The sequence below is a fragment of the Microtus pennsylvanicus genome, chromosome 2, assembly GCF_037038515.1.
Source record: "Microtus pennsylvanicus isolate mMicPen1 chromosome 2, mMicPen1.hap1, whole genome shotgun sequence".
NCBI lineage: Eukaryota > Metazoa > Chordata > Mammalia > Rodentia > Cricetidae > Microtus > Microtus pennsylvanicus.
In genome coordinates, this window is record NC_134580.1 from 6915970 (window position 1) to 6943832 (window position 27863).

At 47.8% G+C, this 27863-nt stretch overlaps 1 protein-coding gene across 1 annotated transcript in view; it reads right to left on the reverse strand.

Moving 5' to 3' along the window:
• The window catches only part of Grap2 (GRB2 related adaptor protein 2), a 68924-nt gene that overhangs the window by 5889 nt on the left and 35172 nt on the right, over positions 1-27863 (reverse strand). Inside the window, exons 2-5 of the mRNA XM_075959842.1 lie at positions 16133-16224; positions 7113-7204; positions 3517-3636; positions 136-304 (exon numbers count right to left, since the gene is read on the reverse strand). Of these exons, the coding sequence (XP_075815957.1) occupies positions 136-304; positions 3517-3636; positions 7113-7204; positions 16133-16210 (459 nt within the window). The 5' untranslated portion in view covers positions 16211-16224. The remainder of the gene's footprint in view (positions 1-135; positions 305-3516; positions 3637-7112; positions 7205-16132; positions 16225-27863) is intronic.

Below are 27863 nucleotides of genomic sequence, written 5' to 3' on the forward strand. Positions count from 1 at the left end.
GGAAGTGATTGGCTGTATCAAATATGAGATCTGACTTCAGATCAGGATATCATTCTTTTGGGAGGGAGTGACTTACACAGGAATTCGGGCTGCCTGAAATCCCTGGCCTGGAGTCTGTGTGGACCTGAGGCATACCTGATCTTCTTTGGTTCCATCCCGAAGGAAGATCTGTTTCTGTTTGGAGATGGAGGTGGTCCTGTAGTAGTCCACCAGCTTATTTAGGGATGGGAACTTCTCAGTCCACAGGAAGTAATTGCCCTTGTTGTCTCGCATGACTTTGAAGTGCTGAACATCGTCCTCGTGCCTGGGGATCAAGCAAACTCAGTGGTGACCATGTCCCTGCTGGGTGGTTGTTTGCAGTCAGAGATGAAGTTTGTTTGAGCAGGCATTGTATGAACATTTGGGGCGGGGGGACAGGGGGAGACATAAACATACGCCTGTCCTACCCAGGTAGGGAACCAATGACGGAAGAAAGTAAAGATTTCACGCAAGCGATGAACAAGTGAGTTTAACTGTGGCAACTTATGGTACCACGGACAACGTTCAAGCAGCTCCGGCACGGAAAGTGTTTCTTTTCCCCAGTCACTGTTAACTGCCTCCACATCTTGGGGTGGTGGCAGGAAGCGGGCCTTGTGATCTCCTCCCTATTCCATGATGAAACATTACTGGGCCCATCTTGTGTGGGTCTCACGTGGGTAATCACAACTGTTGGAAGCTCAAGATGGCCATGGCCATGGCATGCTATACAATGGCTGCTCATTCTGCAGCAGCAGGAGTAACAGATACGGGCAACCTGAACCAAGCTCTATAGCAGGCCTGTGGGAGGGATTATCAGCAGAAGACTGGGTGAGTGTGCTGACTGCTTCTAGAACAATGCCTCCACTACCACTGTGGATTAGGTGGCCAGGCACATCTGTGCTGGGTTTGCAGAAATCAGATTTTAGCCATCTGAAAACAAGGGGTGGGGGAGGTTTTACCATCAGCTCTGGACTCACTCCACAGCCGAGTCATCTTTCTTGGTTATAAAGCTTTGGTTTCAGGGGTGGCACATGCCTTTAGGCCTAGCACCCAGGTGGCAGAGGCAGGTAGATCTCTGTGAGTTCAAGGCCAGCCTGGTCTACAGAGTGAGTTCCAAGACAGCCAGGTTATACAGAGAGACCCTGTTTTGAAAAACAAAACAAAAAATCAAATAAAATAAAGGATTTTTTCCCCCAAACAGACCTGCATTTGCATGTTGCAGGTGTATGAGTATTAGTGTTGTCAAAGGCTGGTTCCAGCAGAAAAAGAGTTGACAAGGGCTTTGGAGAGCAGAGATTCATCTGAAGGTTAGTGGAGGCTTCTTAGGGATGGATTTAGGGGTCTGGGTTGGAGGGAACAGGAATTCTGGGCCTCTAGTCTCATCTTTTATTTGGGTTCTGCTCCTAGCCAAGGAAAGTCAAAGGTAGTCCAGTCACTTTTTGCCCAACTGATTTGGGGTAGAAACTGACACATGGCCATTACTGCTGGTCTTCCCCAGGAGTTTGGGCACTAATCATGGCTTTTCTTTAAGACATAGTATCACCACTCATAGAGAAGGAAGTATTGCTTGTGTGTAATAAGTTTTCACTCACTCCCTCTCAGCAATCACAACAAACATCATGTTGCTGCTTGACAAAATACCTATTCGTATACACATAACTTTATAGAAAAAGTAAAAAAATCAAAATAAAATAGGTTTGATTGATAAGGTTTATTAATAGGACAAAATTCCACTAATGAAGATCCAATGAGTTTAGAATTTGATATTAAATAATATTGGCTTGAGCCAATTTGTGATTGCCCAAGTTATGAAGTTTTAGTTCAGAAAAACTAGGAGTATAGGGCTAGTGACATGGCTCTGTGGATGTGGTGTTTGAATAGGAATGGCCCCCAGAGGCTCATATATTTAAATACTTAGTCACCAGTGAGTGGCACTATTTGATAGGATTAGGAGGTGTGGCCATGTTGAAGGAAGTGTGTCACTGGAGGTGGGCTTTGAGGGTTCAAAAGCCCATCCTAAGCCCAGTGTCTCTCTCTGCCTGCAGACCAGGATGCAGCTCTCAAGTACTTCTTCAGCACCGTCTGCCTGTCTGCTGCCATGCTTCCTGCCATGACAGTAAAGGACTAAACCTCTGAAACTGTAAACAACCCCCTACTAAATGCCTTCTTTCTAAGAGTTGCCTAGGTCATAGCAATAGAACAGTGACTAAGACAGCAGGTAAAGGTGCTTGCCCTCGAACTTGATGCCCTAAGTTCAGTCCCTGGGACCCACATGTTAGAAGGAGTTCTGACCTTCACATATGCATAGATAGCCCTCAGCCACCACATATATACATATGCACATACGATAAATAAATATGTTCTTTACATTTTAGTAAGGAGTCAAGGTTGGTGATATTTGCAAGCATGCTTGAGGGGCACATGCCTATAGATGGCTGGCCCATCATTTATTAGTTTCTCTTACCTACTTGTTAAAGATCCTTCCTCTCTACATAACAAAGCAGCTATGGTTTATCACAAGAGATAAGATTTCTGCACAGGAAGCAATAAAGCCTCACACTTTTTGAAACCCATCAGCGAATGCAGGGCAGTGCTGTCTTTCAAGTCACCAGGCAGGAGGTGTGTCCTGTGCAGGCTCCGGCCTTCTCCTCTGCTAGGAGCTGCAGTTCATGCCCTTTAGTCAGGCGGTCATCAAGTCTGACCTGCAGCCTTTGACACGCTGACCACACTCACTGGGTTCAGATCTGGGGTTTCTCGGTGTAGGTCTGTGTCATGTTCTTGCCTGGACTGAGTCACTTCCTATAAGAGTTACAGTGTCACAGTTCTTTCTGATCCCCTCACCAGGGGCCTCCCTCAACTTGGCCCTGCTCTTCTCAGTTTTGCTTTGCTAGGGCCTTGCTGTGTGAAAGCAGCCTGGCTCTGCTCATCAGCTTCCCACAGCAGTGACTGGGGATTTCTGCCTTTCTCTCACCTCTCTTCAGCCTTCTATTGACAGAAACAGGAAAGGTCAAGGTTTGGACTTGCAGGCAGACAGTTAAGTGGGCATTCGTTCCCTCCCCTCCTTCCACAGACACTCCTTGACATCTGTAGACTGTTCTCTCTTCAGAGCACACATATAAAGCAGAACAACTTGCTTTCTGGAAATATCTGGGCCAGACAAGATATTTTTTTTCCTTCTCCAAATGGTTCTTAGGTTCTTAATGTAGCTCTGGCTGTTCTGGAACTCACTCTGTAGACCAGGCTGGTCTTGAACTCACAGAGATCCGCCTGCCTCTGCTCCTGAGTGCTGGGATTAAAGGCATGTGCCCCCTCACTACTACACTAGTACATCACTCTGAACAGAAATCAGTGTATGGAGGAGTTGAGGACACATGTTCTGGGGAGGAAATAGTAACATAGTTAAAGGGATGCCACCAGGCTTCTGATCACCGGGTAACCTCCCAGCTTCAGCAGGAGCAGACTGAGAAGGGTCAAGGTGGGCTTCAGAGTAGCCAGTACCTGACAGAGATGGAGAAGTCTCCTGGGGAGCTCTGGCTGGCCCTGATGATGAAGAACCCAATTTCCTTGCCCATGAGTAAGTTCTCTGCTTGGTGTCGAGAGAGGCCTTCATGGAACCACCTGTAGCAAGAGGGCAAAAGAGTTCTCTGAGACACATGCTGGTGGCGGGGAAGAAGAAGGGACATGGAAAAGAGGTGACTCAAGGGAGGAGGCCAGGGGCCTTGACTCAGAGTTTGCAGCACTCGGTCTAAACCCTAGCGAAGGCACTCCTCAGCTCTCGGGGAAGCAATGGGCCACTTCACTGGACTTATTCTCCTCCTTCCTTCCCTCCAGAAATTTCTTCCTAGCTTGCAAAACTTGAATCCTGGAAGTCTGCTGCTGCAGAGCAAAATGGGGCCACGTGGGAGTGACTCCCTGAGGGATGCAGCCACCTGCCAGGAGGAAATGACAGCAGAGGAGTGGATACATGGGAAAGAAAAGGGCCGCTGCAGGCGTGGAGGCCGGGCTCCAGGCCAAGCTATAGACAAGACCTGAGCACCCACTCCCTTCCCGAGATGTCAGAGGCAGGGCACTTTCCCCCAGGCGCATTCAGTACAGTTCCAGCTCAGGGGTTCAGGCTCTTTGGGCTAACATGGGAGCTTCAGGGGCTTTGACTGCTGTGTCCAGCAGAAACTGCCAAGTGTCCAGGAAATCTTGCCTACACTTGGAGATAAGAAAGTCTAACAGCGGCTCCAGACAGCTTCTTCGACTCTTTGGTGAGCCAATCCCTGTGCTCTGAGATCATCCCCTACAAAAATCCAGGCTGGAAACATCTTTACTGGAGAAACAGAAATGGAAGAGAAACCAAATTTCCCAGAGCACAGTCAGGGTGGCAGTGGTTGGTATGTCAAAAAAAAAAAAAATCAAACACACCAGGTAAGGGGAACAGCGGCTGCAGTTGCTGGTGGGAGATCGCAAACTCCTCTCCACGCTAGAACGAGGGTTTCCATCCCAGCTGGCAGAGGTGGGACCCCATCAAACTGCTTCTACTCTAATTGCTGCCATCAGAAAGCTAATTAATGCCCACGTCCCTTCAGGACAAATGCACGGCAGGCCTCAGCTTCCGACTCCTTTGTGTGTTATAGAATTTGAGATCCTGGACTCCGGACCCAGCTAGCAGGAGGGTCACTCTTCTTCCAGACCTGAGCGATGGCAGATGGTGGGTGGTGCTCAGAGGGCCTGAAGCCCGGGTTTGCTGCTGTCTTCTGCCTCTTCAGGGCTGAATGGTTGACTGCCACATGTAGAAAACACACACTGACAGGAGGCGGAGGCCAGTGCGCTCCGCGGCAGGAAAGATTTCAGCAGAGGCAACAGGCAGGTAGGAATGTTTAAGAAAGCTACATTCTCTGACTAGAATTAGCATGGGATTTTTTTTTAAGATTTCCAAAAATTGATATACATTTTGTATCAGACACAGGAGGCCAGGCTTTCAAGCGTCCTTGTTACTCAGAAGCTACTCTCTCACTTATTTGATATTTCTTATTACTTGTTTTGTGTTTTTCTTCTGGTTTGAATTGGTTAATTAATTACTTTGAAATAGGGTATCTCTATACAACCCTGGATATTCTGGAATAAACTAGGCTGGCTTGAATTTAGAGATCCACCTGCCTCTGCCTCCTAGATTGCTGGGATTAAAGGTGTCTGACACCGCAGTCTGACAGCTTTTATTGACCATCTTGGAACTCATGGGACCATTTTCTTGGAGCAAGGAAAACAGTGGTGAACAGAACAGACAAGCGACTTCACTCTCAGGGAACTGACATTCTAGGTGGCTCCGGAGACACAGGATAAAAACAGAATAATCAAAATGGCAGGCCCGGGGATTGTGAGCCAGGAGAGAAAACGAAGTGGACAGGACGCTGGGGTGGGAAGTCATTTAAAATGGTCAGGGGAAATGGCCCCATCAGCAAAGTACTTGCTTTGAAAGTGCGACAACTTGACTCTGATCTCCAGCACCCATGTAAAAGTCCAGTGTCGTGAGGTACCCCTGTCATTCCAGGACTGGGGAGGCTGATATGGGAAGGTCCCTGGGGCTCACTGGCTAGGCAGCCTAACCTAACTGTCCTGTCTCAAAAGAAGTCAATGATATTCCTACAGGTGACACATAAGGTTGCCCTCTGGCCTCCACATGCATCCATAATCACACACACACACACACACACACACACACACACACACATTGGGAAAAAATGGTAATAAGAAAGGCTTACTGGAGAAGGGTGGGGGTGAGGAGGACCTAGCAAAGGAGACTGAAGAGAAGCAGCTAGGGTACTGGAGGACCAAGAGGAGGGGGCCAGACAAAGAGGCACTGCAGACATCACAGAAGATGCACCGGTGGGAAGGAGGTCCTATCATGCCGAGAGGACGGCTGAGAAAGGACTCAGCAATGTGCACCTGGCTGGGACCTTGCTGACAGGAGTCCTGGGGGAGCCATGGGGATGGGCGGGTGGAGTTGGAAACAGGGAACGCAAACGCTTTTGAAGAAACGAAAGGAAAACTGGAAGGGGTTGGAACCAGCAGTTTCTTGGTTTTGTTCCTCATTTGTATATCTCACTGAAGACGGGCGCGATTGCTGCAAGCCTGTTGGTTGACAGGAACGCTCCAGCAGAGGGAGAGAAAATAGAAGGGAGGAAAGGGGATGTCTCTGCTGGAGGCAGGGCAGCTGCATCCGAATGTGGCTGCAGGAGGTGCTGGTCCAGGGCAAGAGGTCCCGAGGGAGGGGGAGGGACCCAAGGAGCTTCTCTTTTGGTGCTCCTCCCTCCTACACACACACCTGGGAGGAAGGTGGCAGAGCTGAGAGGTGGGGGAGAGTCACTGGCATGCAGTGGCCACCTAGCAGATTATAGAGGCACTAAGGGACCATTGAGGGTCAGTGGTCAAACTTTTGGTCCAACCGTCTCTCCTGGGTCATGGAAAGTGACACCCAGTTAGAGTCATCAATACTACTATGATGTTTTATAAAGGCTATACTCTTGAGGCTAGACCCTGGCTCTAAGACAAGATTAGATTTCTATCTAACCCTTGTGGTCAATTCTTGAGACAAACACAGCCCAATCTCAGTGTTTCACTTCCTCTTTCTGGAGGGAATCTCCCTTCCCCCTCCCCTCTCTCTCTGACTGGGGTGAACAAGCAGAGACTGTTTGGGATCCCCTGCTTAGGGTGGAACACAACCTTGGGCAATCATGGAGAAGAGCTATGCAGGAATGGCTTTTGAAATGGGATGTCCAACAGCGCCCCCTGTGGAATGCTTGGCGGTTCTGTCACTGCATTCATTATAGGTGATTTTTAAGTTAGAAGTTCATTTTTTATATAATTTTTTTTAAGTAGGCGATCCATGCACGCGGTGTAAACCTCAGAAGGGACTGTGATGCCATGCAGATAAATCTTCCTCCCACCCTGGCCTTCCGCTGTGAGGTTCTGGAGGCTGGGGAGGGAGATCTCCAGGGGCAGCCATTTCTGACAGTTCCTTGGGTATGCATGGATAATTTTAGTGACGACTGAAAAAGTAAGGGGAGCATGTGTGGGTAGACCCAGCCTGGCAGGCTGGAAATACTTACTCAGGAAACTGGATATCTATAAAATTCTTAGGCACATATCCTTCTTGGCTTCCGAGCTCCGCCTTGAGCCACTCCTCTTGGTTGCTTAGTATCTGGGGGGGGAGGGGGGACAAAGGACAATGATGATGAGAGGACACAAGGGACTGTAGGGCAAAGAGGAATGAGCCTAAGGAACCGGATAGGACATCCGCTCTAGGGCTTAGTGGGGAAGGAAGGAGCACCACGGGTTAACTCTCTGGTTATTTGGCTTTTTTAACTCCGTTATTTTTCTCCATTCAAGGCTGCTTACTCAGGTCACCCCATCATAGCTCAGACCAAGCACTCAGACCATGCCCTGAATCCTTTATTACAATTTTAGTGTTTTTGCATTTATTTATTTATGTGCGTGCACGTGTCTGTGTGTGTGTGTGTCCACAGCATGTCTACTGGAGTCAGAAGACAGCTTTTGGTGGGTCCCAGGGGTCGAAGTCACTTCCTGAACGGTCTCATCAGCCTCTCCTGGCAATCACTGTAGAGAATGGCTTTGAACTCTTGATCATCCTGCTTCTACCTTCCAAGTGCTAGGGTTATAGAGGTAGACCACCATGCCCGACCAAAGATTTATTTTTAACAAGGAGATTAAAACTTAGATTTCTAAACTATAATGTTTATATTCCCATTTTGAATTTTGAAAATGGTTGGGATAGGACTCACCATACTTGGAATGACAGTACAGGTGTGGTGTCTTGTGCCTGTCATCTCAACACTCAGGAAGGTGAGGCAGGAGGATTCCTGTCAGTTGGAGGCAAGCCTGAGCTATGTAATAGTGCATTCCAGGTCACAGAGTGAGAACTTGAAGGGGGGGGTTCTCCACAGAGACACTTTTGGGATGCTTTCTATAAACTCAGAATCAGATCCTGAACAAAGTCAAGAGTTCTGTCTCCTTACTGCAGGACCCTCCTCGACCGCTACCCACATGTGGTCACCTGCCTTGCTCACTCAGATTCCTCAGCAGATGTGACTGTCTGGGTGTTTGCTATCTGCACTGGGAATGTTTCTAAAGGATGTGGGCCTAGACTGAAACAGTGGCTCTACCCAAGGGTGGCCACGCAAGAGACTAGGAAACCCGTGGCAGTGCCACCAAGTCGCTGGAGTCTCTGACAGTCCCTCTTCCGTTCCTGACCTGAAGGAATATTAACTCTGCTATGGCTTAAGTCATAGTCCTGTTCTTGTAGTCGAACGTGTTCTTTTTCATGGGTGGAGATGCCAGGGTGGGGGTCAGGGGAGAGCAGAGGGAAGATGGGAAAGATGGGACAGGCCTCTCCAGACAATGCAATGAGCTGATGAGATCAAACGTGATGACTGAGGAACTGCTTCTTAGAGTCCAGTGTCTTCATTCGAGCTGGGGTTTAGCTGGGGGAAGTTAGAAGTACAGGGCCTTGCGGCTCATGGTTGAAGTTTCTGGATTTTCATCTTCAGATTTTATAGAGAACCCCCAAACGATTTTAAGCCAGGAAATGACAGTAAGAATGAGAGTGAAGGAGGACTGTTGGAGATGAGCTGGGGGTGGGGTAAAACCAGGGGAGGAACAGAAGGAAGATGGGTGTCGCCCACCAGGTAAGGGATAATGGGGTCTGAGCTAAGAAGAGGCAAGGACCTAGTTCGGAGGATTGGAGGAAGTAAAATCAGGCAGGGTTTTGTAACCATTTGGAGTAGCTGAGAGAGAAGGGGATTCTGGGAAAACTTTGGATTTCTAGCTTGGGAGACTGAGTGGGTGGTGATGTCTTTACTGAAATAGAGAGGAGAAGGAGGAGCAGGAGGGACTTGTGGGCTTCAGCTTGTAGTGGGTGAATTCCAGCTGAATTCTTCAACTGAGAAGAAAAACTCAGTGAGCTGTGGATGTATTTACTGGACGTAGGAGAGCCGGGGGCTGGTGCCTGGGGTTTCCGAGAGTCTTCTAGAAGGGGTAGGACTGGAAGTCCTGAGACTCTTGGATTTCTCTCTCCCATAGCAAAAGCCAATTTTTCCTTCCTTCCTTCCTTCCTTCCTTCCTTCCTTCCTTCCTTCCTTCCTTCCTTCTTTCCTTCCTTCTGTTGACAGGGTTTCATATACCCTAAGCTGGCCTCCTGATCCCTATGCAGCTGATGGTGGTCCTGAATTTCTAATCTTTCTGCCTCTATCCTCGGTGTTCTGAGATTATAGGCAAACATCACCACATCCAGCTGTGCTGGGAATAGTCTCCAGGGCTCCCTGCATGCTAGGTAAGCTCTCTACCAGTTGAGCCACACCCCAGGCCTAGGCTCTACTTATTTTATTTTATTTTTCTCTTTTGAAACAGGGGCTTACTATGTAGCCCTGGATGCCCTGGAATTCACTGTGCAGACCAGACTGGTCTTGACCACACAGAGATCATCTTGCCTTTGCCTCCCAAGAGCTGGCATTAAAAGTGTGCACCATCATGCCTGGCATTGCATTACTGCTAAAGTGGAAGAAAAGGACCGTGCCATCAGGTTTGGAACAAGAAAACCTGGTTTCGCCAGGTAGCGGGGGCGTACACCTTTAATCCCACCACTTGGGAGGCAGAGGCAGGTGGATCTCTGTGAGTTTGAGGCCTGCCTGGTCTACAAGAACTAGTTCCAGGATAGCTAGGACTATTACATAGAGAAAGCCTGTCTTGAAAAGCAAAACAAAACCAAAAACCTAAACCTGGTTTCTAGCTCCAATTCTGTCACTAGCTGTGTGACACAAGACAAAACAATTAGCCATTTGAAAAGCGGGGGTAATAGCAACCCACTTAAGCCTCACAGAGCTGAGGTGAGCTGACAGAGTTCTAGCGCATGAACATCCTTCTGAAGGTATCTATTCTTTTGATGTTGTTGTTTTCGTTTGTTTGTTTCAAGACAGACAGGGTTTTTCTGTGTGGCTCTGACTGTCTTGGAATTGGCTCTGTAGGCCTGGCTGGCCTTGGACTCAGGAATCTGCCTGCATCTGCCTCCTGAGTGCTGGGATTAAAGGCAAGTGCCACCACCACCTGGCTGGTCTATATTTTTTTTAAAAAATATATATCTACATGCATATATACATACACACACACATACACATATTATTCTGCTCAGCGCAGTATCTTTATGAGGGAGGATTCCAGTTCTGAACGACATGGAAGGGTTTGTAATTCTTGCAAACACTGTACTCGCATGTTTGGGCTACAATCATTTGTTCTGTAGCAGTAAAAGCATGGCCCCTATTTGAGCTCGAGAATTGCTGAGAACAGAGAACTTTCTAACATCAAATGGCGCTGGGCTTTGCTGAGGATGGGTGTGGGTCTGTGTGTGCTGAGGGGAGTGAGGGGGAGGGGAAACACAATCTAGGTCAGGGGAAGGCGAGGAGGCACAGCAGTGGCATCTTCTATCCACTTAAACAGCACAAGAACGCTTCCCTCCGTACACTGCTCCCGAATTGACAACTTTGGAATTCGTTTCTGTTATCACAAGGGATAGGGGAGGCGGGAGGTGGGGAAGGGGGGAGAAGAGAGGTGGCTTGGCCAGGATAACCAATGTCAGATTCAAAGTGAGCAGAGGTGAGGTGAAAGACGCCATTTGGAAATTGGCTTATCACGGTGCGAATCACACCCCGTACTTCGCTCTCTGACCCGAAACAAGCCGCAATCTGAGTAATCAGGCCTGGTGCTCATCTACCCCCTCTAGAAACTAAAAATCGTCCCTGACAGCCAGTCAGCCATTAGTCTCCACCACCCGGGGCTTGATCTGCCAGAGACTGTGTTTCCAGAGAGGCGATTTACAGGCATTTTATGGTATATATAAGTTTTGTTTTCTTATTCTCACTTTTTCTGCAAAGAAAAGTGGTTTTTTTTTTGAGGGGTGGTGGCTTCCTCCTGCTGCTGCGGGCCCTGAGCCCCAAAGCTTCCTGTTCTCAGCTCTCCATCGATTCAGTTCCCCCTATCTCTTGTACCCATCATGTAAACCCGAGCAAGGAGTTCAGCCCAAACACACGAAGTTCTGCACTTAAATTGCTGTATCGTCTTTCTTAAAATGTTCCCTAAGAGAGTAATTTTCTAGGTTACATGGCCTGAGCATAAGCTAGATATGGGAAGAGAAAGGCCAAAAGACCAGCTGGGAACAAAGGTAAAATTGGACGGAAGTGGAGCTCTCAGAGGCACAGTGGGAAGCTGAAACATTGTGGAAGTTAATTGTGTGGGATTAGGCTGGCGCTTTTAGGCCTCTCAGTCAGAAGAAACGGGGTCGACTTGGACACACTACAGAAACAGGTAGGGACAAACTGGTATGAGCATGAAAAGTGTGACTCCCAATGTCCTTTCCAACTGTTTATTTCCCTGAAGGACATAGATCAAGCCACTCGGCAGAGCTCCCTCACCCACCATCTTGTCTGCCACTCCATGAAGATGAGCATCTAGTAAGTGCCTGCTGTATTAACATGGGGGCAGAGAGGAAGTGCAGAGACTCGCTGGGAACCTGCCCAGGTACCTCTTTGTCCTTCTCTAATGAGCAAGTCTGTTTAATCTTAAGCACCAAAGACCAATCAAGAAACCTGAGCACCTCAAAGTGAATTTCAAGGCACTCAAGAACTGGCCTTGAAATGGTTTGCAGTAATCCCTGGGCGTGTTTTTTTGCCTCAGGATGGGAGTGACTGCCTTGGTCACTAAGGGCCACCATTCAAAATGAGAGCTCTGTCCCAGGCTCTCTGTGCTTTCTTTGTTCTTTACCACTATAGCTGCGATGGGCGGAATCTGAAAGGGTGGGCAGGGTTGGCTTTCTGATGGAATTCTAAATGGTCACATAGATGCCATTTCCCAGGTCAAGACATATATACTGGGTTCCTGTTTGGGGATGTGACTTGTGCTAGATGCGGAGAAGCCACGAAGTGTAGCTGGAGTCTGTCTGCTCTCAGGGAGCTCACCAATGGAAGAACCCACCATCCATCCATCCATCCATCCATCCATCATCCATCCATCCATCCATCCATCCATCCATCCATCCATCCATCATCTATCCATCCATCCACCATCCATCCATCCATCCATCCATCTATCAAACATTAATAAGAAGTAACTTTCTGCTCCTAGAGATGCAGAAGCATGTGTGGCCCTCATTCCTATAAAACTTTGGCTAGTGGGGTAGCTAACAGGGAAATGGACAACTAGATTTCATGTGGCAGTGGGAGAAGGCCCTGGAAGTACAGCCTGCCTGGGGGCAAGAAGAGGGCTTAGTTTTGCTTGGGACAGGGGTGGTAAGGAAGGGAGAGGATCAGTGAGGGGGTCTCTTGAAAGATGGTCATATATAAAAGGACACTTGGAGAATGAGGAGGAGCCTGAGACAGGCCGATATATACTATGAGGGGGGCAGGGGCAGTGTGTCCTCAAATATGTGTGTGTGTGTGTGTTTGTGCGCGCGTGCGCACATGTACTTGGGCATGAGGGTGACGAGACTAGAAAGTAAGTGTGTTGGAGTCAAATGGTTTAGATTTCAATCCATTGTTAATAGGAACCCCTGGGTACTTTTGAGCCAGGAAATGACACAATTTGATTGATCTTCTAGGAAAGTCCTTCTGGGACCAGTATGCAGAAGGACTGAACAAGGAAGAGACAGGAGGCAGTGAGGTCAGGCAAGGGGCTGTGCGATCATCTGTGCAGGCAGAGAGAGAAGGAAGGCAGGGTCTGGTGATAATATGGCCATCACTTGCTCAGTATCTGTTTTGGGCCAGGGCCATTACCTTTAATTACTTTCCTGGACTCTGCAGGATACGTAATGCCTCCATAGAGGCAGACGCTGATGCTCAAATCAGCAGGTGCCTAGGCCCAAGCCATACAGCTCACAGGCTGGAAATTGAATCCATATTTATATGGTTACAAAACCTGTGTTTCTTTTTTCCAGCATCACACCTTCTTTTTTTCCCCTAATGGAGAAGAGCCTTCCTTGGGGGACATGGAGAAAGAAATGTATTTAGAACAGAGGTTGTGCATTGGGAACAGAGAGTCCCACCCAGCTGCTGGAGCAGTCACTGTCTGCCTGTGTCACCTTGACACATGGTTTAATCCCTCAGCCTTGGTTTCACACCTACAGAGTGGAGAAAGCCACCTCCTAGGTTTGTTGAGGTGCTGCAGGGTACATGCAGCCCCTGTGCCAGTCCTGGCTTGCAGCAGGAACTCAGCTGGTGACAGCCCTGACTGCCCAGATTTGGCAAGGGGATCGTGTATTGACTGACCTGTCATGATACTTTGATCACAGGCAGAGGGATAGCCTGGATGGAAGTTGGGGTGAGGTTGGTATAGGGGTTGTATGAGCCTGGTGCCAGGGGCTGGAGTCCACCAGGTAACAGCCAGCAGATCACTGGTTCTGAGGTTCAAAGCAGAGGTTAGTGAGGGAGCAAGGTACAAACTGGAGGATCCTTGGCAGAGAGCCAGAGAAGGGGTGAGGTGCTTCAAAGCAAGAAGAATCAGAAGGTCAAGGGCTGAGCTTCAGGGAGCTGAATATATCAGCTTAGAGAGGGGACGGGAGTGCTCAGGAACAAGACCCATAAGAGAACTCAGGAGAGGGAGAGGAAGTGGGAGAGGGATTGAGAGAGAGGAGTGCCTCTGAGCAAGGGGAAAGAGCTCCAGGAGAGGGGCAGCCAGTAGAGTCTCTTTCCATAGGTGTCTTGGGAGAACATTCTAGTCACATGAAGGAGGTTGCAGCATGTGCTGGGTGGCATTTTGTTAATTTGACACAAGTTAGATCATCTGGGAATGTCTCCATCAGACTGGCCCATAGGCAAGTCTGTGGGGGCATTTTCTTGACTAATGATTGATGGGGGGGGGGGGCGGTTATCCAGCCCCGGTAGCTGAGTAAACCATGAATCAGAAAGCGGCATTCCTCCATGATCTCTGTTTCAGTTCCTGCCTTGAGTTCTTGCCCTGGTTTCCCTCGGTGATGGACTTTGGTATGGAAGTGTGAGCCAAACAAAGCCTTTCCTCCCCAAGTGCCTTTTGGTCCTGGTGTTTATTACAGCAACTGGAAGCCAGGACAGAAGTAAGGGCAGACTTCAAAGGGCCCTGAGCAAAGAGAGAAGTGGGGGGCATCCAGGGCAGGGAACCGGTTCCCTCTGAGCAACAGAGGAGAGGAGATACCTAAGGAACCGGACTGGGAAGCAGAGCTGAGGGAAGGGCCATTTGCTTGGTTTTCCTTCCATTCTTCTGTATGACAGAAGGTAACAGGGGAGCCTGAGCAAGGCTTCGGGTTCTAGGCATGATCAGCATAAGGCCAGGGCCTGGTGGGCATCTGATAGTCACAATGCCCCACAGAGGAGAGAGGGAGGAACTTTTCATCACATGACAAATGTCTCTGTGACCCCAATAAAAGCCACCTTTTCTTCAATGAGTATCCCAGACATATTTTAGCTTATAAAACCTCAATCTTGGGACACTGCGGGGTCCACCACATCGCTGAATCTTTCAAGCTGAAAGCAGTTAGGAGGTTGCACACTGTGTGCGGGAGGTGTGGGGGGCGTTAAGGGACAAATGAAGCCATTCTATTCTACACGCATGTGCTCTGGGGACACTTTCCAAGTTGTCCTCTAACACCCCAACGAGGGCCTTTGTATAGCCCATAATTCTCTACAACGAGATACAACAGTGGCCTTGGTGACAGCGGTCATGCGAGAGGGTCACCGGGGCAGCTGAGGACGAGAACAGAGAGATGCTCCTGGAGGGTTCCCGAGGTCAGACAGGGGTACACCATCACCATGGGCTCCTGAATATCCTATGGAGAGGTTCATATTCTTTTACGAGTCACAGGGGAGTGTGCATATGGACGCCCGAAACGCTGAAAAAGTCCAAGGTTACTTCAGCTCCGCAATCGGCCACTACACCCCAAGCAGGGCTTGGAAACAATTTTTTATGGAGCCTCTTAGTGGCGCAGTGTGCACAGCCGCTGTCAGGTTGCCTCAAGTCTGCTGCCTCTCTCCTGCTACCTCCACCTGCACCCTTTTCATTTGAAGCCCAGCTTTCTATGAGCTTAGTGGAGTTCACATTGCTGTTCTTTTACACTCTCTTCCTTTCAAGGCAGAATCTCACGCTCCCCACCCGTGTTCCCAAGCGCTGAGCTGATGGTGTCTAGGATAGCCTGTCAGAGGCGTGTGTTGCCCACTCCATGCCACAAGTATGGTGGGAGAAGGAGCGTGACTTATACCAGCTCTGAATTTCTGTCACCTAACCCAGTGTCTAGCACGTAGGTTCCTCGAAGGAGTGCTTGGTGGGGATGTGCACTTCTCTTTGTATGGAACTGCATCATGCTGTGCTCAAAGCCAGGCTACTCCGGGGCTGGCAGAGGGTTCAGGCAGTAAATAGCCCACCATGCCAGAGCAAAGGAGAAAGACACCCGATGTCAATTCCTGGACTCTACACTTACGTGCATACATGTACATGGGCAAACACATACATGTGCACATGTACACATATGCGTGCACACCTGTGTGCATACGTGCATATGCATATACACATGCACATATACACAACGACTCTTTCGTTTGCCCAAAGGGAATCTGGGATGCTATTGAGATGAGGGACATAACACTTGTGTCCTCTATAGCGAAGGCACTACACGTACATGTCTCTCCTGTTCCTCTGAATGTCTTCCAGGGGCTAAGGCTTGATATCGGCTAAAGAGCGGTAGCATTTGTCTATGTATGGGTGGTCAGTAGATGACCCTAGAAATAAACTTTGAGACTTCCTCTTCTTCTGCTTTCTCTCTCCTTCTCTCCTTTCTCTATTTTGTTTTTGTTTTGAGATAGGGTCTCATGTAGCTCAGACTGACCTCAAACTCCCAATGTAGTCAAAGCTACATTGAACTCCTAATCCTCCTGCCTCCACATGCTGAGTGCTAGGATTACAGGCACGCTCTCATATCCGGTTTTGAAACTCTTTTTAAAAAAACATTAAGAGAAAAAAAGAAAAAGAACAAGAACTGTGCACATTCTTTCAGAGACAAAGGCATAGGTTGTTAGAGAACCCCTGGGACCGCATCACCTACCTTCAGAATATCTCCAGTGTGGAAGCTCAGTTCATCTTCACCGGAGGCCATGAAATCAAACTTGGCAATAGCTTCCATGTCTTGACAAGAAGCTGGAAGAGAAACAATGTGGTCATTGTGTCTTTCCATCAGGGACGGGTTGCAAAGCAGATGGCACTGCCTGGCAGGCTCAGCAGTGGGCAGGAGGGTGGCCCAGTGAATGTCTGCAGGCTGGAGAGCTAGGCTCAGGCAGCCGAGAGGGCCGTGCAGGGCCAGAGCTCATGTTTGCAACAAGAGCTGCTGCAGCCTTCCAGATCTGGTTCCCAGACTCATTCTCTGAACCTCTAGACACCAGGAGTGGGAACTACAGCCAGCCACAGCCCAGCCCCTCTCCCTCCAGCTCCCTTGGCCTGCTGTGGCTGTGGCTGCTTCTGGGGGGCATCTCTGTTTCTCGCTGATAAGGACAGAAGGCTTGCTATCAACTGGACCTTGAGGCCCAGGGGGCTAGAAAGGCTGCTTAGTAAACTCTGTCCCTCGGCTGTCCCTTGGCAGCTATATTTAACCAGGCAGTGTTAATTAGACAGATGCCATTTTCTCTTTTACATCTGAATCATTTAGGAGAATTAGACAGGATTGGCCAATGGGGAACTCAGCGTCCTTCTGCCCGGTTTGACAGTAGGAAGCATTTCGGTTTTTGAGCTGGGAAAGTCAGTCTGTCCAGTAGCTTATCTTAACATCATGATGGGACTCAAGTGCGTTTCAGAAAGTTAAATTTTGATATTAAATTATGAAATTTAATGTCAAGTTAACTTTCCTCCCAGTAACACCCATGTACTGATCACTGTGCCCACCTATATACTACATTAAATATGGAAAAAAACTGAAGGAGCTGTAGGGAATGTCACAAAGAACAGAGTGGAATACTAGTGGGGTGTGTGTATGTGTGTATGTATGTGCACGTGTGCGAGCGTGTGATCTTGGCTAAGCAACTAAATCTCTGGAAATCGATTTCTTCATCTTTAGAATGAAAAACCTTAATATTCAGTGGATCAAGTTGTGAAATGGAGTTAAATGATAGTTGCAGATACTATACACAGTACAGCTAGAGAATATTTATGTTTTTAAATGATTTATTTATTCCTATTTTATGTTCATTGGTGTTTTATCGGCATGTATGTCCATGTTCGGGTGTTGGATCCCCTGGAACTGGAGTTACAGACAACTGTAAACTGCCACGTGGGTTCTGGAAATTGAACTAGGGTCCTTTGGAAGAGCAGTCAGTGCTCTTAACCACTGAGCCATCTCTCCAGACCCATGAGCATGTTTTAAAATGATTTTATTGGCTAGAGAGGTGGTTCTCTTGATGGACTACTTGTCAGGCATGCATGAGAAATTCGACTCCCAGCATTACATAAACCAGCCATGGCAATACACCCCTGCAATCCCAGTGCTCTAAAGGCAGAGACAGGAGGATGAGAAGTTCAAGGTCATCCTTAGTTACTAGAGAGTTGGAGGCCAGCCTGGGCTAAATGGCATCTTGTAGCAAGATAATGAAAACCCTAATTTTAGGGGACAAATCTCTTCCCAGCTAAGGCAGTCTGAAGTGCTACCTGTCTCCTATAAACTCTTCTCACTGACGGTGACACTTAATCAGCAGGACCGTCACATCCTCTGATCCTCCGCTAAGACAGCTTACTGTCGGGGCAGCTGTCTGGAAAGCTGTGGTTTGGCATTTGTGCTTTACACATTTTCACTAATTCTCAGGCCCTTTGGGTGAGCGAACGAGCCAGCCCTCAGACCTAGTGGGCTCTCAGTAATCAGAAAACTGGGACTGCAAATAGTTTTCTCGGAAACTCTGTCCCTCTCAAGATCTGGGGACATCAGGAAGGTGGCAGCAGGTAGCAGGGTGCAGCAGGGAGTCCTTAGTGGATTAGAGCCACTGGCAGGGTGATAGGGAGGGGCCCAGGACGGTGACTTCTTTGTCCTCCCCCCCCCCAAAAAAAACCAATTTGTGAGTCGACTATTCCCAATCTCCAAAGACACAGAGCGAGGGAAGCATTGCTCAGGAGCCAAATAAAACGCCATCTTCGACTCTCTGTGTGCTCCCTTCCGTCACAACTTATCTCCACACAGCGACAACACAGAAACATTCCTTTCCTTACACTCTCTTCAGGATCCATCCATCGGAGGCAAATTAACATGCTGGTGGCCTAGGTCAACCCACTGAACAGGGAGGAGCATTCTGCCCTTCTTCCTTAAGACAAATGCTGTTTGCTGAATTGATTTGTCCCATTACCGCACCACTCGAGCCTTTCCTAATTAAAGCCTTGCCTCTGGTATGCAGGGCGACGGGACTTTTGTGGGTCACCCTCATGGTATCCGCAGTAGACACTGGTCACCTTAAGAGATCAGGTGTCGAGTGAATGGTTCTGAAAACCATGATCCCATTTCCACGAAAATTTATCTTAATAAGCAGAATGAAAACGGGGGGGGGGGCGGAGGCAAATACTAAATATATTAGAAAGTCACGTAGACGGCGGTGAGAAAAGCCTGCTCTAAGTGTGACCTTGAGCTTGTGAAGATCAAGCCTGCGTGCTTGGTTCCTGACAGCTGCAAATCACTAGGGTGAGAAGGCCCAGACAGAAGTAAAATTGCTACTGAATGGTGTCACTTTTCTGCCATCCCCTGGGAAGGCTGGCAGTGTGGTGGAGCCAGAGGCACAAGCAGATCACACAGCTCCCCAGTTTGTAATATTAATTCTGGCTCCGAAAACCCAATTAAACAAGCCTGCTCCCCAGGAGATCCACTGACTTTTGTGAAACAGAGTCTGTTTGGCTGCTGTTTGGTAGGAGGGAGGTGTTCAAAGTGGGGAGGTGGTGTTTTGGTTGGGGTCAAAGGGTCCTGCACACCCTCTCATCCCTCTTGAAGAAGGGGACAGTAATATGTCATCTTCAGACATAGATCTTGGTTCTTCTATATTTGTTAGTGTAGGTTTGGAAAAGTTTAATAGGGGACCATTAGGGAAGAAGAAAATTGAACTATCAATATAGTTTATTCAGTAAATATTGATTTGTTTTTTATTTATTTACTTTTTTGTTGAATCATCTGCACCTGTCACCACTACATGTTACATCTGGGAAACAAATATATATGCTGGGGATTGAAAATGGGGTAGCAACAATGAAGGGAAGAAGGAAGGGAGGGGGGAGGGGAGATCGCGGGCCTGAACATGCCTTTAGGCTGTTGTCATTTCTGTGCTCCTGACCTCTGGGACCCCCTTCCAGACTCCTCCCTCTTCACAGATGGACTCGGTGTGTCTTCCCTGCCAGGGACCGGCTTTAGAAATGGCTGAAGTGCCACCTGCCACACAGCATGAGAAGCTGCAGCCTCCAGGGGCAGCCAGCTGCCTCCAGCAGCCTTCCCCCTAAGCTGTACCCCACGGATGATGCCATTTGTGGGGGTCTAATGCCAGTCTGCTTCCCGCAGCCCTTTGCGGCTCTCTCACGCATAATCCATTAGCAGCCCTGAGGCACAGATCAGCCTCACCACAGGGGGACGCCACACAGGACTGCCTGGGCTGATCTTCTCTGTCCTTGAATTTCCTCGTAATCTGCTTTTACTAGGGGGGAAAAATCACCCTGGAAAATAGTCAAGTTATATACAAGGAACGCTTGCCTACTTTTAAAACATCATCACCATAAGATAAAAACAAAAGGCACGAGGCAGTTCTTTAACATAGTCCCGCGTAGAAGTCGGTTGAAATAGAAAACTAGTTATCATCAAAATGGCAGCAGGCAAGAAACTTCTTGAACAATTTCAGCTCCTCCCAAGTTGGCTATGAATAGCCAAGACTTCCATTTTATGTCTCTCTTAAAAGGAGCAATTGCATAACAGCACAAAACTAAGCGAGACTCAGGCTCAGGACCTAACGAAAGAGGAAGCCGGGTCCTAAATTGAATCAGCCACACCACTTCCTATTTTGCTGGGGACAGCTCTAATCTGAATGCCTGTCCCAGTTTGTGTTGTAATTCAGACAGCATAATGTCTTGCAATTAGAGAGAGAGAGAGAGAGAAAGAGATTGCTTTTATGAATATTGCTGACTACACATTTATCAGAACATTAGCCACAAATATAATTTTATTTGTTTATGTAGGAAAAGAGAACAGTGAAAAGTTTGCCATTTTGAACTTTGTGTTCAGGTTAAAAAAAAAGCTAGAAAAACTGTAAAATTTTACCCCTCAATGCCACGTAATACAGATACTTGAAAAATTATAAAATTATACCCCCAATACCGCATAATACAGACACTTGAAAAACTGTAAAATTATATCCCCAATGCCACATACTACAGACACTTGGAGGCCACAGCCTTCACACTGTTGTTGCTATTATTATGTTGCCATACGGACCCTGAAGTCTTGCTGTGATCATCAGACCAGTCTGGAACACCTGGGCTCAAGCAAGGCTCCTGCCACAGCCTCTGAAGGCTGGGACTACACGTCAAAGCCCCTCTTGGAGACACTCAAAGGTCAGCTCAGTTACCTTCCAGAAGGAGAAAACCTTCTGTTGCTGTGGGGCATGGGGTGATTACAGCTAATTCGCACCGTACACAATAGGAAGGTTCTTAGAAAGTTATTCTGAAAAGAGTATTTGTAAATGGAATCTGTTAGCGTGTTTTATAGAGAGCTGCTCCACAAAGGAGCCCTGCGGTAAAGCCCTTAGGAAGTGAAAAGGAAACTTTGTTATGCAAATAACTACCTTTTAATTGATCCATTTTCAGGTCTGCGTTTGTAGGCCTGCAATCTTAAAAAGAACACACCTGTATATCACCTCTAGCTCCCACACTGGGGGCCAAGTAAATACTGCTCTCCACTGTGCTCAACTCTGACGGTGTTTTAAAAAGCCACTAATCTAAAAAGCCAGACCATTCTGCCTGGGTGTGTAGACCAGGGTCAGGAGGCCCTTTCTGGAGAGGGCCCTGTCGTAATTACCTTTGGCTTTGGGGGTGGCAGGGCCCCTGTACTGTACCATTGTGGCCTCTAGGACAGCCACAGAGGACAAATGAAAGGGTCCACTCATACTTTATTCATGCACACTGGCATTCCTTTTTCTTTGTTGTGTTTTTGAGACCGGGTCTCCTGTATCCTAAGCTGGTCTCAAACTGGCTAGGTAGATTAAGGTGACCTTGAACTCCTGATTCTCCGGCAGGCGCGGACTTGCGAGTGCTGACGGTACAGGCTTGTGCCACACAACAGGCTTGGTTGTAGACTTCCTGAAGGGAGGATTAGCTAAGAGAATGAGGATTAGGACTCACAGATGTGAACTGGAATCTGAAACATGCTGCCTTTTGCCTCCTGGGTGTCCTGTTGTCTCAGCAACCACAGGTCCTTTGTGTGTAGACCCTAACCAACATGAGTGTTATTCTTAGAGTCTCCACAATCCCCAGGCAATGCTTAGCAGATATTTCATAAATGTTTGTGGCATGCACAAAAGTATAACAAATGACCTGCCACCAGAGTTACAACTATATTTGATTCCATCGAGGTAAGGGACCTAAGTATCTAAGTTTACAAGGCCTAATTAATTTCACACTCCAAGGTGCCATGACTTTTCAGCAAACCTAGCCAGAGACAGAAAAAAAAAGTCCGCCTTATTTAATCCAACAGAGGGCAATGGTGCGCCCCAAACTGTGGCTTGTTCTTGGGAATTTTAAATTTTTCTTTTTTTCCTTTTTCTTCCTTCTTTCCTTCCTCCCTTCCTTCATTTTCCCTCCCTCCCTTCCTTCTTTTTTTTGTCTCCCTTTATCTTTATCCAGGCAGGTTTGGTAACTGTCCTCATTGTCCCTTGTGAGCTGTGAGTGAGCCTTATAAGCATTCAAGTATTAACCTTTCAGAGTCTAGCACCTATACAACACAGGCTTGCTTAGATGGAAGAGAATTCGATGCCATCTTCTCCCACACTTTCTGGGCTTTAAATTTCTTCTGAACACCCTGGCAAGATGGTCCCTTTCATCTCTGGGCCTCCTTTCTCTGTCTTTTTTTTTTCCTGCCCTTCAGAGACAGCGTCTTACTTTGCAGCCCAAGCTGGCCTCACACTTGCACAGTCCTCCTGCTGCAGCCTCGGGAATTCTGGGATTCACTCTGCTTTTGAGGACAAGGTAAGGATCTTTTGTTGACATCTACCCTGTGTCATTTCCCCCTCTTCTCCATGTGTTCACACATGTGTGGGTGGGGGGGAGTGTGCACGTATATGCATGCACATGTTGATAAGTATTTAGGCACATTTACGTGCATGTGAAGGTTTGAAAACAACCCTGGATATCACTATGTATTGAGGCCGACTCTCTTGCAAAGCCCAGAGCTCACCAATTCTGGCCAACCTTGTGGGCCAGCAAGCCTGCCCCAGGGAGCATATATCTTTTCCTAGAATTAGTGGCAGCAACACTGCCTGTCTGGCATTTCTGTGGGTTCGGGGATTCTTCTGTGAGCTATCGCCCCAGTTCCTTCTGAGTGAATTTCTTTACTCTGACTGCTACAGCTGTGCCTGGGACCCTTCTGCCTTTGTGGGCATTGGGCGTATCAGGAGAGAACAAAAAGGCAAAGATAAATGGTTCCTGAAAATCTGTAATCATTGGCTGGACAGTGGCCACTCCACTCGCCTGTCAGCTTCTGTTTCGATATTCTTCTTGAGGCACAAACCAATTTATTCTGAAAGAACATGTAGGATGTGGAAGGCTTCTCTACATTTGGGCTCTCAGATAACAGAAATGTTAACCCGCTTGCCAAATGTCTAACAAGACATATACGTTTCTTTACTGTGCCTGCTCTCGGATTGTCTCTAACACATCCTCTGCAGCCTTTAAAGCAGTGACCCGCGAATCCCTTTCGAGTAAGATTCCACTTCTGTTTCGTCGAAGATCTGCATCTAAGGCCAGGTCCAGGGCGTGGAGTGGGAAGTAGAATAGGAGCAGTTATAATCAGTTCGTGGAGTGCTCCCTGGTACTCCTCCCCCGCCCCATCTGTCATCATCAGATCCGGGCTGCAGTGGCCCTGCACCTAGGGTTGGCCCTCCTTCATTAGATTTGCAGCCAATGGTTCCTCTAGATATTGGTACTCCTAAGTGAGATTCTCCATCATTTCTTTTTGGCTCGGGATTTTAGGTGAATAAACAACCTAAACGAAATACACAGTGGAGACAGGTGATCTCTCTCCAGGGACTAGATAAACATTTCTGAGTTTACTGCAACCAAAGAAAGCAAAGACTAGCAAAGGCCATCCCAGCAAAACCACTTCTGTCTAGGAGGCTGTGATTTCCCTTCCTTCTAAAGTGACTCTGGGCACACGGGAACATTGGAACATTCTTATTTTCTCCTGCCCTCAGGTGACTTGTTTATTTTCTCTCTCCTATGCCCCAGGAAAGCACAAATCCCCCATCATGACTGGCAGGGGTGAACACATGGAACTCAAGGGGGCCCTCTGCAGCTTATCTGAGAACAATAATTTATCAGCCCCGAGCAGCTGCTGCAAGACTTGGAGACCCAGTGGAAGTGGCTTATGAAATAGAAGCCTCCTGGCCCTGCCCCCACCTCCCATCCATTTCTGTCCTGTGCGCAGGTGTGTTCCCCGAATAACAGTTCATCTTCTCATTGCTTCTCTTCTACAGGAAGTCACCAACAGAGCTGTCTTGAATGACAGGCGACAAAGGGGCAGCTGGTTCGGCAGCGAGGTGCTGAACGGGCAGGCAGGGAAGTTGTTGCTCTCCTCCTCATCTGGAGAAGCCTGGGGCTCTCTGCCCATCACCGTCCTGGCAATCATTACCCTACATTTCGCTGCTCCCTATTACCAGGGTGGACCCCTCCTGAAGACTCTTTCCAACCTGAGATCTGGGAGCCTCTCTGGATTTGCTGACCTCTCTTGTGGTTTCCTAATTTTCAAGTGGGAAGCTTCTCTGGTTCATGTTCAGGTTTGTGGGAAACATATAAGTAGGGTTTTTTTTTTCTTCAGACTTAGACCAGGGGAGAGTCCCTAAAACCCCCGATATCCTTATTTAATCAAATTGCTGTTCTGCAGGTAGGTCCCTGTCACTGCAGATTATGGCAGCTGCATTACTCTCAGGGATGCTGCATTCCTTTCATTTCTGTTTTTTAGATTAGCTCCCCCCACCTCACTCCTCAAGCTTTTTTTTTTTTTTTTTTTTTGGTTTTAGAGGAAGGAGTGGGAAGAGCAGGAAGTAAAAGGAGAGAAGTGTGAGGACACTGTCCCCAGGCAGGTCCCTCCCCTCTTTTTCCCAAGTCCCAGTTTCATCGTTCCATCTCTTTAATCTGTTCAGCCTGTCTTACATAATCAACTATTTTTTTATGCTTATCACATAAAATCTCACACACCCCCAAACTTTATCGAAGAAAACTACCCTTTTCTTCTCTCTTTAACTGTAGCACACGTGTTCTATTAAACTCAGATGACTCCCACCCCGTTTTTCTACCCTGTCAAACTGTCAGGTGAAGCTGCCTCAGTGGAATGGGGACTCACGGAGGGTTGCGGGCCGGGGTTCGGACAAACCTGCCTTCAAACCCCTGTTTACTTACTTGATGGTCAAGGAATGTTAGCTCTCTATGCCTCAGTTTCCCCTCCGAGAATTCAGACGACAGTCCTCACTCTATCCCCTTCCAGCGAGAGCAAGTGCAGAGAGCTCCGCTCAGCCCTGGCATTTGCTTGCGCACTGTCTTTCCCCAAAGTGTTTTGGCATCTGAGTATGCTACCAACATTTCTTGTAGAGAAAAACAAATGTCAAAACTGCTTTTAAAGGTGTAAATCCACCAAACATATGCTCCTTTTTTCCCCTCTCGTTTGAAGCCTCCATTTCCCCTCATTTCCCCTGGGCAGGTGCTAGCTTCTTTCTCCTGGCCATGAGCCCCGGCTGTGGTGTTAGCCAAAGATACAGCCGTGGCGTGGGATGGAGACCACTCAGGAGGGAAGAAGAAAAGGCCGACTAACCAAGCAGAAAGGGGGAAACCGATTTGACTTCTACACTCTGCTCAACCACCCAGAGTGAGATCGTAGTGTGGTTGGCTTAAAACAGGAAGCCCAGGACAGTCAGGGAGGGAAAACACCACCCAAGTTTCACCACTGCCTAGACTGTCAAGACTAAGCTACCTTTGCATGCTGTGGTCTGTGATGTGCCAGGGCCTTTACCATTGTAATCTTGGGGGAAGGGGCTGTGCTTGGAACTGAACCTACTGCTTTCAGGCATGCGAGGCAAGCTCTCAACCACTGAGCTACATCCCCAGGTCAACATTTATAATTGTTGTTAGTGGCCAGACTGGGAGAAGGAAGCAAGATGTCAGAGTCTGTGTCTGGTAATTCCTAGGAATCTATGCGCTCTCTGCTTGGTTTCTGGGTCTTCACTGGTACTAGCAAATACCACAGGCCCTCCGCCTACCAGATCAGGGTAATTGCTAACTAGCTTAGGCCTGTCGAACCTTCCTGGGGGACTGTCTGTCAGCCAAGAAATTGACAGCAGCAATTCTCACACGCCATGGAAATTCAAGCCCATTACTTCTTGGTCAAAGAGGCAATGACTGCAATAAACTGGGCTGACCTCAGAATGGGCAATTGTGGGCTCAAAGGCAATTTTGGAAATGAGAACCATATCGCCTCACATACTCACAAATGGCAGTTCCTTCCCCGTCGCCCCCCCCCCCCCCCCCCGCTCTCCCTCCCCGTCCTCTCCCTTTTGTTCCTTCTCCTCCTGCCTTTCCCCTCCAACCCCCTACAATATATTCTCTCTCTGCAATATATTCAAGGGTTTTCAAATTCACTTTCTCCTTTGAACACTAGTCACTTACCATGGCTATACTTAGAATGTATGTTTTTAATTTATGCTATTGTTTTCTTAAAACAACACCACGAACACCTCGAAACAACATCAGAATGCCAAGAGCCCACCGACTCCACGAGAGAGGTCCCTGACAGCTCCACTGTGCTGTGAAGCAGACTTCAGAGCCAGCAATCCTGTGCTTCCAGACAACTGCAGGAATGGGAGGGAAAGGCCGCTGCATCTCCGGCCAACCATTCATTTTATCCTTAGTGTTTCCTAAAGTCATAGCAATTGTCTACGGACACCATGAATGCTGCAGGCAAATCCACATGGGAATGAAGCATGTCAAACGCCACCCTGACTCAGAAGCCATTTTGTGAACCCTGTCAGAAGGGGCATGGGGAGCGCCTGCATAGATGAGAGTAAAGGGCAAGAAAGGGACAGACGGATTTTTACAAAAGGCAGGCATTTTTATCCTTCCCCTCCCATTCCCTATTCACATCACGATTTCCCTTCTAATTCATCACTAGGATTTTATGGGGCCTTCATGCTCTTTTCTCTTCTTCCCTTCTGTTCACTTCATGTTTGCTTTTATTGATCTGGGCTCTGAAAGTTCGCCATATTTATCATGTATTTGAAAGCCTCCATCTCCTTGCTCTGTGGTCACCCGGGCGGTAACAATGCTGGCACACATAACAAACACATTCCCTGTTGTCCCCTCTCTTTTCCCTCACTCTCTGTGCCTGAAGCGCTTGTCAACCTTATTTGACCAACACACTCACACATAAACACACACACACACACGTGGCTCAGAAGACTCAGTGATCATAGCCACCTTAATCTTTTTTGTCACTTTTACATGTGTCATCAAATCCCCATTTATCATCAGAACGCTAGCCATTGTTCAGCTCGCTGGTTTCTAAGCATGCAAAAGTGAACATTAACTCAGAGGGACGGTCACTTACTTGCCTTCCGTCCATAAGTCTATCCCCGGAAATCTAGAGGAACTGACAGCTAGCTTCACGCAACAAGTTACCCAGGAAAAATATTAAAAGTCGTCAATCAAAGGGATATTAATGGGGCATGGTGGTGGCACATGCCTGTAATTCAACACTTTGGAGTCTGAGGCAGGGGATAACAGTTTGATATTACTTTGGAATACATAGTGAGTCTCTGCCTCAAAAAAAAAAAATCCGAAAACAGAACAAGCAAAAATCAAACAAAACCCCAGACTAAGGGATGATATTTTGAATTTTGCTTGTCAAGTAAATAATTAAAAATTTCTTATTTAGGAAAACACAGACCATTACAGTAGGTCTTTCTAAATTGAGTTTGGTTAAAGAAAGCCACGCCTGCATTTGTCTTGTAGCCCACACTGGCTTGAACTGGATACCTAATCAAGACTATCCTGAACTCCCCAGTGGTGAGATTACCGGTGAGCACCACCATACGCAGCCAGTTCTCTTTCCGGTTTTGATCAAGGAGAGTCCCTCAACCCTGGGCCCACCGAGTTGGAAGCATTCACAAAGCTCTTAGGTTTTTCCTCGGAGAGTCTGTGGGTATAAGGATAGTGCCCTGGTTGGAAAGAGTAAGTGAAGCACTAGGCTAGGCAAGTCTGTTAACTGAATGAAAGTGTCTCTCCTTATTCCAAATATTGCTCAAAGAAGAAAAAAGCCAAACCACCATAAATCCCGAATTCTTGTTCCTAAACTCGACTGTTCCCAGGGTCCTTCATCACCCGTCCTTGATCTCCAAAGGCCGCATCTCAGTCACCGTCTAGCTTCAGACTGGCCCTCTCAACCTGCGCTCTGTATTCAGGACATGGCCTGAGCGGGCTGTGTGGAATAGGATGATCAAATTACTTTCTCTGCCTGCCGGCGTTTGGTAATTGTGTTATCTGTTGCTGCTGGCTGTTCCGGAGGTAAAACCCTCTAA